Source organism: Montipora capricornis, chromosome 14 (assembly GCF_036669925.1).
Source record: "Montipora capricornis isolate CH-2021 chromosome 14, ASM3666992v2, whole genome shotgun sequence".
NCBI classification, from domain to species: domain Eukaryota; kingdom Metazoa; phylum Cnidaria; class Anthozoa; order Scleractinia; family Acroporidae; genus Montipora; species Montipora capricornis.
Genome location: NC_090896.1, coordinates 45,962,046 through 45,972,113, shown reverse-complemented (window position 1 = coordinate 45,972,113; position 10,068 = coordinate 45,962,046). Strand labels below are relative to the sequence as shown.

At 39.1% G+C, this 10,068-nt stretch overlaps 2 protein-coding genes across 2 annotated transcripts in view; one reads left to right on the top strand and one right to left on the bottom strand.

Annotated features, from left to right (window-relative positions):
• Window positions 1–2,353: 2,353 nt before the first annotated feature.
• Window positions 2,354–9,975, bottom strand: LOC138032096 (DNA-binding transcriptional regulator BolA-like). Its single transcript, XM_068879686.1, has 8 exons — window positions 9,888–9,975; window positions 8,930–9,038; window positions 6,776–6,846; window positions 6,526–6,579; window positions 5,236–5,287; window positions 5,081–5,145; window positions 4,026–4,094; window positions 2,354–3,126 (listed from the first exon to the last, which is right to left on the bottom strand). The coding sequence occupies exons 2-8, from the start codon at window positions 8,937–8,939 to the stop codon at window positions 3,046–3,048; spliced, it is 402 nt and encodes a 133-aa protein (XP_068735787.1). The 5' UTR covers window positions 8,940–9,038; window positions 9,888–9,975; the 3' UTR covers window positions 2,354–3,045.
• A 1-nt stretch (window position 9,976) lies between these two features.
• LOC138032093 (uncharacterized) overlaps window positions 9,977–10,068 on the top strand; it is an 11,696-nt gene continuing 11,604 nt past the window's right edge. The window contains exon 1 of the mRNA XM_068879684.1: window positions 9,977–10,068. This exon is cut by the window's right edge and continues 240 nt beyond it. The gene's annotated coding sequence lies outside the window, so the exon portion shown is untranslated.

The following is a 10,068-nucleotide window of genomic DNA, read 5'->3' as shown; positions in this document are numbered from 1 at the left end:
TTTGCGAAAAAACCTGTCATTTCCGTGATACAAGTGCGCACGGGGATTTTTTACTCACCAAATTTTGTCAAGCCTTGCCAAACTTCAAAGGCGCCGTCGTTCTGCTTCAGAGCAGGACAAATTTTTGTCAGGCGTGAAAACTATACACATTTTACGATTTTCACGGCATGATCTAAAGAAAAAGTTTTTAAGTGCGGCCACGATTACCAAATTGAAAATTTGGCGGGAACAATTTTTGTTGAGATGTTTGGTTCAGCGAAACAAATTTTGTCAGCCTAGTGCGTACGGTCCCTAAGCGTATGCCATACAAGCTTTCGTTCTCCTGAAGTCAGGCATTTTGGATTGAACAACTTCCCATGTGCAAAGATAAAAACAAACTTGGGAAACGGCGGGAAAGTTTACCCCAAGCACACGAATGTTGTCGTCTTTACTGGGAATATCGTAAATTCAAATTTCTACAGGACGGCGACGCCGGACGCGCCACGTTTTTGAGACACGGACGGCAACCGGAAGAGAACATTTCACGCGACAGGACAGTGGTGTCCCAGATTTTTATACTAATCATCTCTAATGGAGAAAAGAAACTTAGCAATGTAAATGTTATTGTGTAAAGACAAGTTATAACGACAAAATACCCGCGCACCGGTGGCTCAGTTGGTTGAGCACCGGGCTGTCATGCGGGAGGTCGCATGTTCGAACCCCGGCCGGACTACAACATACAGTTATTTTTTATCTTAAAATAACTGAGGAGAAAGTGCTGCCTTTGTAATTTCATCTGCAAATGGTTAGACTTTCAAGTCTTCTCGGATAAGGCCTATAAACCGTAGACCCCGTCTCACAAATGTCTTCTATGTTCATAAGTTCCCTGTGGGACGTTAAAGAACCCAAACACTATTCGAGATGAGTAGGGTATAAAGTCCCCGGTGTTGTGGCTGTCCTGTTCTCTCCAGCAGAAGTGGCCGGCTTGGCGGTGATATCTCTAAAAAGGCTTGTGGTGTATGAGGCCACCTAAGCAGAAACAGCCACAAGTCAAAAAGGGACTTTGCCGAGTGCTGGAACATGTAGATGTAGATGTGAACCGGAAATGAGCTGTTTTCCCTTTTAACTTTTCTTCACACAACCAAATTTATATTGCTAAGTATCTGTTCTCCGTCCGCGTCTCAAAAACGCATGTGCTTAAGCTCCCTATTGTTTAATTTAAAACTCCAGGATCAACAACTCTTCCATGTTGATTTTAATTACCTTGCTCAGTCAATTCCGGTCAAAAACAACTTTTGTCGGCCATTTTTCTCAGAGCTGCAAAAATGTTTTCAGTTTGCTTTATTGCTGACGCGTTCTTGACCATATTAGGTACAGCAGGTATATGAACTGATAGCCTGTGTCCGGCGAGCCAATAAAAATGCTGGAAATCTAATTTCCGTAGTTCAGTTTTTAATAATTAGCAATATCAATGTGGTTATGCAAAGACCAGTTAAAACGGAAAACATCTCATTTCCGGTTGCCTCCTCTGCTTGGCGTCCAAGAACTCTGAACTGTCTCTACGCATGGAATCGTGCCACCATCAGAGGTATTTCTTTTTCGTCCTCGACCGTTGATTTCGACCTTGAGATTAAGATTCTTTTGGCACCCAGGGTATTTCGAGCCTTGAGCACCCCCCGGGGGGGGGGGGGGACTCCCATATGAAACAGATGGGGATGCTCGTCGTCTCCCTTAGGGGTGTAAATTTTGGATTTTGGTCTCGCTTAGGGTGTTCCGGGCAAAGCGCCAATATTTTATGCCACCAAGGTCTCGTTTAGGGTTCCGCGAAGTAACACAAAATTACGCGAAGAGAAACAGAAGTCAAATTTCCTTTTAAATTTTCTTTTTAGATAAAAGCATTCGATGATTATGCCTTTTTATCATTAAAACTCATTGCATGTCGTATTTTTGTGTTTTTAAACGGTCTCTTTTAGGGGTCAAAATTTGCTTAAGCCACGCCTAGATTGGTCTCCTTTCGGGGTTAAATTCAAAATTTCCGACGAGCATCCCCGTCTGTTTCCCGGGGAGCACCCTCCTTGAGCACGTCACGTTTTGGAAACGCGGACGGCAACCGGACATTTTGCAATCCAGGACAGTAGTGTCTCCCAGATTATTAAACTACTCATCTCTAATGGAGAAAAGATGGACGACATGACATATGAAACGAATCATATGTTGAACTGCAGATATGAAATCAAGTGAAGCTATGATCCTCGCATTTCATATATCATTTCGTCCGTTGATTCATTCATCACGGGAACATTTGAACCCATAAATGACCAGCCCCCAACATCAGTGGCTTCATAGCAGTCATAGCTCAGTTAGCGAGAGCGTCGCACTGGCATTGCGAGGTCACGAGTTCAAACCCAGTTCTAGTCCTAAAATTGCGTTCATAACTGCGAGGATCATAGTTTCACTTGGAAAAAAGATACTTAGCAATATAAATGTCTGTAAACTATTAAGATAAGTTACAATGGAAAACAGCTCACTTTTGGTTGCCGTTCACGTCTCGAAAACATCGAGTGCTTATTAAAGCTCCCTATTTACCGTCTAGCAACGGTCGGTCGATGGTTCGATCACCAAGTCAGTCTGCCACGATTAGTGTCGTCTGTTACTCAGTTAGCCAGGCAATTTGCACACAAACTTATATTTTTATTTTGGACAGTTACGCAATTGATCAAACAGCTTGGACCGGATTCTAGAATACTCTTTCACTTAATTTGCATATGAATAGCATTTAATTAAAGGATGTCACCACAAGAATACATTAGTGAGAGGGTATAGACCTAATCGGCTAACTCAATGTTGTACCCAATTCAAACCCTTTGGGAATAAAACCTTTTGTTTCAGGCATTTCCATATCATGTAAATATGAATGCTACATTATCATGCAAATACAATACACAAAGGATCTTAATCTCGGGAGATTTGAATTGGGTACAACATTGAGTTAGCCGATTAGGTCTATTCTACAATCGCTCCACAGTTTGTAATCATAACTAAATAATGTTAATTGCTTTTATTGGGTCATCTAGCACTGCCACCCAAACAAGGAGGTGACCTGGGCACCATCCCACCACTGGATTCCCACTGTTGTGGGGTCTTGGCCTGTGCAACAAAAATAAAAAAAAGAAACTTATCATTGGAGAAAAATTATACAAAACAATTTACACAATTATACAAAACAATTTACACAATAAGGTATGTGTCTTGACCATGAAGAATTTAAAGAGCCCCTAACCCCAAAATATTTTTTTTGCTAAAATTAACCTTTGCACCTGTTCGAAACGCATTGCGGCCATTTTTTCATTTTTCTAACAAATCCTGCCATTTTATAGGCTTCGAAAGTTGCGAACATCCAAGCATCTTGTGTTCACGACCGAGTCAGAAGGGGAGTGGGCCTATTCCTGATGTGACGTCACAAACTGATTTACATGGCATTAACTCTTTGTAAAAATGCATGTAAATGAGATTGTGACGTCACATCAGGAATAGACCCACTCCCCTTCTGACTCGGTCGTGAACACAAGATGCTTGGATTTTCGCAACTTTCGAAGCCTATAAAATGGCAGGATTTGTTAGAAAAAGGAAAAAATGGCCGCAATGCGTCTCGAACATGTGCAAAGATTCATTTTAGCAAAAAAAATATTTTGGGGTTAGGGGCACTTTAAGTCAACTTAAAAAAAATGCATCATTGGTATATCTAAAATCAAATTTATTATCTTCTTCAGAGGAAGGAAGCATAGGGTAAATGATAATCTATTTGTATACGACTAGGTTCAAAGCTCAAGGTTAAAATTGAATTTGAGCTATAAAGCTCAAATTTGCTCTGATTAGAAAGACTTTGTAGGAATATTTGCATAAGAAACCCAACTAGTCTACAGAGAATTTAGAACCAGTGCAAAGACATTTCTCCAGTTGGTGGAGATCATGGAGAGATCGAACAAAAAGCATCCTAGGAACAACTTCAGGCTGATGATTACCCTGATATCTCTTCCTGCTATTACCTGTATGGACAAAGCATGTACTCCAGTTTCCAATTCTTGCTTTAAGATGTCCATCACCATTCTATGCCTCTGTTGAGAAAACAAACCAAATTGTTTACAAGACACAGATGATTAATTTAAAAAATTAATTTTCATTTTTTAAATATTGCAGTTCTTTTAGCTCTATAGGTGGAGCATCCAAACAGTGTTATGGAGGTTGTAGGTTTGAATACTGCCTGTGACTCTGATTTTTCAGTTGTCCTTTCGCCTGTCGCCAAGCAACGTATTTCAACTACGGCATCTGCATACCTGGAATGACAAGCTAGCAAGCACAAGCAAACATATGCAAACTCAGTAATGTCTTATCAGGACAAAAGACACCAAAATGTTTGCATAACTTGCGTAAACCAGCTCTGGAGAGATTAAAGTGCTACCACAATAAAAAATCACTCCTACTTTTTCTTCAGATTTTGAAAGTTCTTGTGCTGAACACTCGAAATGCGAGATTCTATGCAATCGTTTCAAGAGGAAAATTTACTTTTAACAGCAACTTTTCTATTTAACGGTCTGCCATAACTGGCTGTAGTTCTGACAAATATTAGCCTTCAGGGAGTTAGATAGAGGAGAAAGTAACGTCTTTTACCCACTAGCTTAAAAAATGCAGTGTGTGAATGCGGCTTAAGTAGTATCCAGAACATGAATTTGACAAATTGAAAGCCAAAAACTCTTCTTGTGCTGCATACTAATTAAGCGGCATTCAAACACGTCATTCTTAAGCTAGTGAGAAAATGATGTCACTTTTTCCTCAAATTATCCAGATTTGCTGAAAGGTTATTGGTGGGAACCGCACCAAGTGATGGTGGACCATCAAATAAAAAGAGTGGATAAACAGTCTTCCTTTTGAAATTACTACCAAAAAATTCTGCATGTTGAACATTAAATGTGAGTACTTTCAAAATGTGAAGAAAAACGAGAACTGACTTTTTGATCATAGTAGCGCTTTAATAAGGGGCAAAAGGGCATAGCAATAGTGAATGTGCAGATTTTTAATAATTATTACTTCAGTGGCCACTGACCTGTATCAGTGGTTTGTTATGAAAAGTCTCTGATACAACAACCACTTTGAAGTGAGTTTCTGAACCTGTGAATCACGAAAAAAAAAAAAAAATTATCAGACCCTCCCACACTTAAATGAAATGATCGAAGGAAAAAATCTCCAAGGCAGCTTAACCTTTTGGAACATTGTGCATGTAGCTTTCGTTCATGACATCTAAATGAACAGGCTGAAAGAGAATTTTAAAAAAAATCTATTGAAAACAAAAGAAGAAAAACCGGATCCTTCCAGTTGAATTCAGTGTGTGGGAAAATGCTGAACAATCCTATTATGCATGGTGCCCACATGACAGATGCAACCTTGCTAACCAGAAAACTGCATTGACAGTGACTAGAAACCACTTTTATGATAAGCATACAATAATTATTTATCCAGGTTGTATTATGAATTACTGAGAACAATAGACCCTTTTTCATAAATGTTGACCTCCTTTACATTCTTTTGTCTTTATGTTTATTAGACCTACTGCTCTCACTTTGAAACAAAATAATTTATTCTTTTGAAGCGAGGCTAGAATGGATTATTAGCATTAAAACATAAGACTATTTTATTTGGCTGACATTATGAAAGAGGTCTATGTGAGTTCATTCATGACAGAAACCTACAATCCCAGAGAAAAGAGTTGAGACTTGGGCCTAAACTTGAAAAGAAGGCCAAGGGTGCCCCTAACTCCACCCCACCCCACCCAGGACGATGTTGTCCAGGAAGATGCACAAATGTTCCTACCAGTGTTTCAACATTGCTTTGGAAGGAGGAGGAGGGCATAATATTAATATCATAACTTCATGTAGCAAATCCTTTTAGTTACGGACAATGAAACTTCAGTGAAAAATTGCTCCAGGATTGTATTGTTGCTCTAATGATTCCCAAGCATTTATTAAAATGCTTGCCCTTTTCTCTGTGTTCTTTCCAAACTTTATTGTAAAAAGGATGTTGTGGTCCAAATTTTTTCTTGGTTTAAAATTTTTTGATCGAGTTCATTTTCCACAATCCATAATGTAAAACAAAGAAAAAAATCAAAATAGAACTAGACTAAGAAGTTTGTTTAAAAAAATTTGAACCAAATATAAAATTGAGCCATAAGATATAAACATGTATGCTATAGCATACATCAACAACTGCCAGTTACAGTGCAATGCCCTTTTCTCCTGAGATGGTAAAGATAATTAAAAGGTAAAGGTATACGGTGTGCTCATTTTACCCCCCCCCCCCCCCCCCTTTCCATCAGTGCTCTGTGTTAAGGGTATTTAAAGCTACTTAGGCTCCTCTGAAAGGAAAGAAGTCGAAACAAGGATGTGAGATCCGGGGATTGAACTCGGGACCTCTTGCACCAAGGCCGTGCACTAACCGACTAACCGACTGTGCCACCCTTGAACTCACATCACAGAGACTACATGTAATTTCTACCTCGAATTCCTTTGTTAGCTTTTGCGTAATTGCATCTTGCACAGATGTCATAATCTGGAAAATAAATTAAACAAGACAAAGAAAAAACAGACTAACATACAAATTACTTACACAAACTAGATAAATATTAAAAATACAAAACACAACTACAAAAAAGGATATTATAATATTATAACATATTAATGATCAGCAATGGAATATTGAACTTAAAATGTAGGTGGTACAGACTATTATTAATAGCTGTTCTTACCCCAAATGTTCTTGAAAACAATCTGCAAAATGCCCTTCTCTCAAGTGAACTATGCAATGTTTTTGCCCAAACTGAAGGACAACAATGAAAACATTGTTGGCGCTTAAATAATATTATACTCATCAGAGAATACATGAAAAGATGGATAGGTGTCATGTGTCCGTGGGAAGGATAGAACAAAGTTGGTTGTATTAAAAGAAACCCATAATGTTAACAATATCCAGTTTGCACAACTGTATTCAGCGCAAGCCTTAAAATATTGCGTAAACTAGAGAAACAGGTCACTGAGAAACAAATTACCACAGAATCATATTCTGTGTTCAAGACATTACTCCATACCAATCGAGACTGTCAATAAGCTCATATCATCCATGCCTAAGCATATTTTACAACTAATTGCTGTAAAGGAGGGTCGCATAAAATAATCAACAACCTGAACCATATTTATTTATTTATTTACCTTCCCCTAATTTGAATACAATATATTTGTAAACATAGGATTATTAGGCAGGGAGACCACTACAGCCTAGCCAATTACAGTGAATCCCTCTTAAATGAAAATAATAACTAAAGTTACTCATAAACAAACAAACAAAAATGAAAATAAATAAAAAGGAAGCAAACAAGAGTTCAAATTGCTAAAAGCAAATGTGCGTATGAAGAAAGAACGTTGATAAGTTACAGTTCTACTTTGCTTCAGAATATAAGTACCGGTAATAGCATTGCTGCTCAATGACCTGGTAAATCTCGTTGTTTGTCTAGCTACAGGCAGAGCTTCACTATATATGAAAACTAAGTTATTTACAGCTTTATAAAAAAATACTATATCCAGAAATTCGTGCCAATATGAGCTGGGTAATAGATTGGTTAGTTGAAGGTGGGTCTTATAAGTTACATCGCAACGGTAGGGAAGCTTCAAAATAAGTTTAGTTGCATGCTGCTGCATGTTTTCAAGTTGTTTTAGCAAGCCAATGGACTGTGGCGACCATACTTGGGTTGCGTAGCTGAGATGGCACCCGAGATGAGATGTATGTTTAACCATGTGAAAAATGTTGAGGTATCATGCAATTGGTACTTCAACCCAAACGTGACCGTTGAAATCTTTATCTTTTTTTATTTTAATTTTAACTTTGCACTCTTTTATGAAAATAAGCGAACAATAATTATTTCCTGTAATGATTTTCTATTCAGCTCACAATCGTTTATTACTCCCCACATTTAATGTCGCTCTGATACGTGTACACAAGTGTGATACGATTTGCTGCCAATTAATGCAGACACCGAGGACTCACATACCAAGAATTCCTCTTTTACACAGTACCAGACATAATTGTTGGCACACTTCTGCCTCTTCCTTCCCTCTCAAAGCTGTGGTGAAAGATTTGGTGACTGAACTGCGATAAACAACATTGAGAGGGGCAGGGAACCCACGAGAATGGAATAGAGGATGTTGGCATGAATTGTCCCAACTAATTATGTCTGAGACTGTAGGTCCTGAATGGGCAATGAGTCCCACTGGTCTGCAGGCTCTACAAAGTCATGTGCTTCAATTTTACAAATGCGTAAATCGATGGAAAGGTGTAATGCACCCGTCGGAAAGGATAGAATACAAGTTGCTTGGCAATGGTGGAAAGGAGAACTGAAAAATCAGAGTCCTGGTCAGATTCTCTGTCAGCAACCACCATTGTTTATCTGTCTTTTGTTGTAGGTTTGACTGTCCTTTGCTTTCCTAGTCTATGAATGACTGTGTGACTGAAGTCAGCATTAATTTGACGCTTGCATAACATCACTTGTTCTCTAGTCCTCCCTTCCACTTATTGGTCATGTAGCCTGCACACAGGATCTCCGTGTGCTGAATGGCGTGCAGTCAACCGCTGGGGAACTGGAGTGAGCAAGGAAAAGGAGACCATTGCAGGGTCTTCTTTTCCATGCTCAAATTCCCCAGCTGTTGGTCGTGCACCATTCAGTGCAGGGAGCCTGCATGCAGGCTATTGGCCAGGTCACTAAACACACAACCACTTATCAACTTTTAGCTCATCAACCACAGGTATCCCATAGCTGCAGACTTGTATACAGCAAAATAACTGTATTTGAAAATGTAAAATATAAAAAATATGACTGTATAAAAAGTATTAATTAAAATATACAGCTCACCTTGTGTCATTTAAGGGAGGTAGGTTCTTAATCACTTTTTTGTTTTTCTGCTGTTTAATGTGAGGTGATTCGTAGTGTCAGAGTAACTTCTTAATTGTTTGAAAAATCCCTAAATAAAAAGCAGTAAAAAACCGAATGAAGCCTAAGGATCCCAACATAGAGCAGGGTAAGCACTTTTATTTAAGACTTGCGCATATATAGCCTGTGTTGCTGGTAGTTCTGTTGTTGCAGATTGCCAGCTACGCAAACAGTTACTTTGCTCAATGTAATACATGTATGTCTTCATAAAGGTTTATCTTGAAACTTTGTGTGGCACACTTTAATTATTCTGACCTGATTTCTTCAAGGATCTAAAAATTGACTAGAATCCGATGCGAATGGGCCATTCCATAAATTTACTATGTACGCACCCCCTCCCCCCCCCCCCCTCCACACCCTACCCACTGAGAGACTTGGAAATCAAGGGGAGTCAGTATAAAGTGTACTGAGGGGGTAACCCTGATCCCCCCCTTTTTTCCGAGGGGAACGTGTCGAAACTTTGATCTACCTTATCCTAAGGGGGTAAACTCTTAGAGACACCCTCAATGGGGGCGGGGGGAGGTGCGTCTATTAAATGGAATGGCCCAAAGCTGATCTCAGGCGAATCTTGTAAAACAAAAATTCTTCAATTCACTTTGATCTACAGACAGTCAGATGTTGGTGTTCTCAGTACCGGAGCACCTTAATAAAACAATTTCCGTTCTTATGAACTTGCCAAAGTAAATCAGAAATGGAAAACTTGCCGCAGATGCCTTTACAGCTTACGTCAAGCTTCAAGCTTCATTTCGATTCTCCCCTTTGCGTTGTGTTTTGCAGTTGTTACTTTAAAATATATACGCGATATTTTTGTCTCATCCAGAGTATAATAATTTCCATAGGTTCATCTATTGAGATTTTTCTATAAAAGTAAGTAAATTACCTTGTCTCAACATGAAGAAATTCGACAAAAAACTGCAGGATAATTAATTCGCAGGAGGATTGTATCGAGCGCGGGAAAAGTCCTGGAACGAGAAATGCAGCAAAACAAATATGGCTTACTGCAAGACGCTCGCACTGTACTCTTTTACCAAGAATCATATCACCTGACCATGCGGTGAGAC

Excerpts from the sequence above, each read along its gene's own strand:
- LOC138032096 (XM_068879686.1), bottom strand. Across the intron at positions 5,288-6,525 it reads AGCTAACAAAGGAATTCGAG|CCTGTTCATTTAGATGTCAT; the intron begins GTAGAAATTACA and ends ATTCTCTTTCAG. Across the intron at positions 3,127-4,025 it reads TACATGCTTTGTCCATACAG|GCCAAGACCCCACAACAGTG; the intron begins GTAATAGCAGGA and ends TTTGTTGCACAG.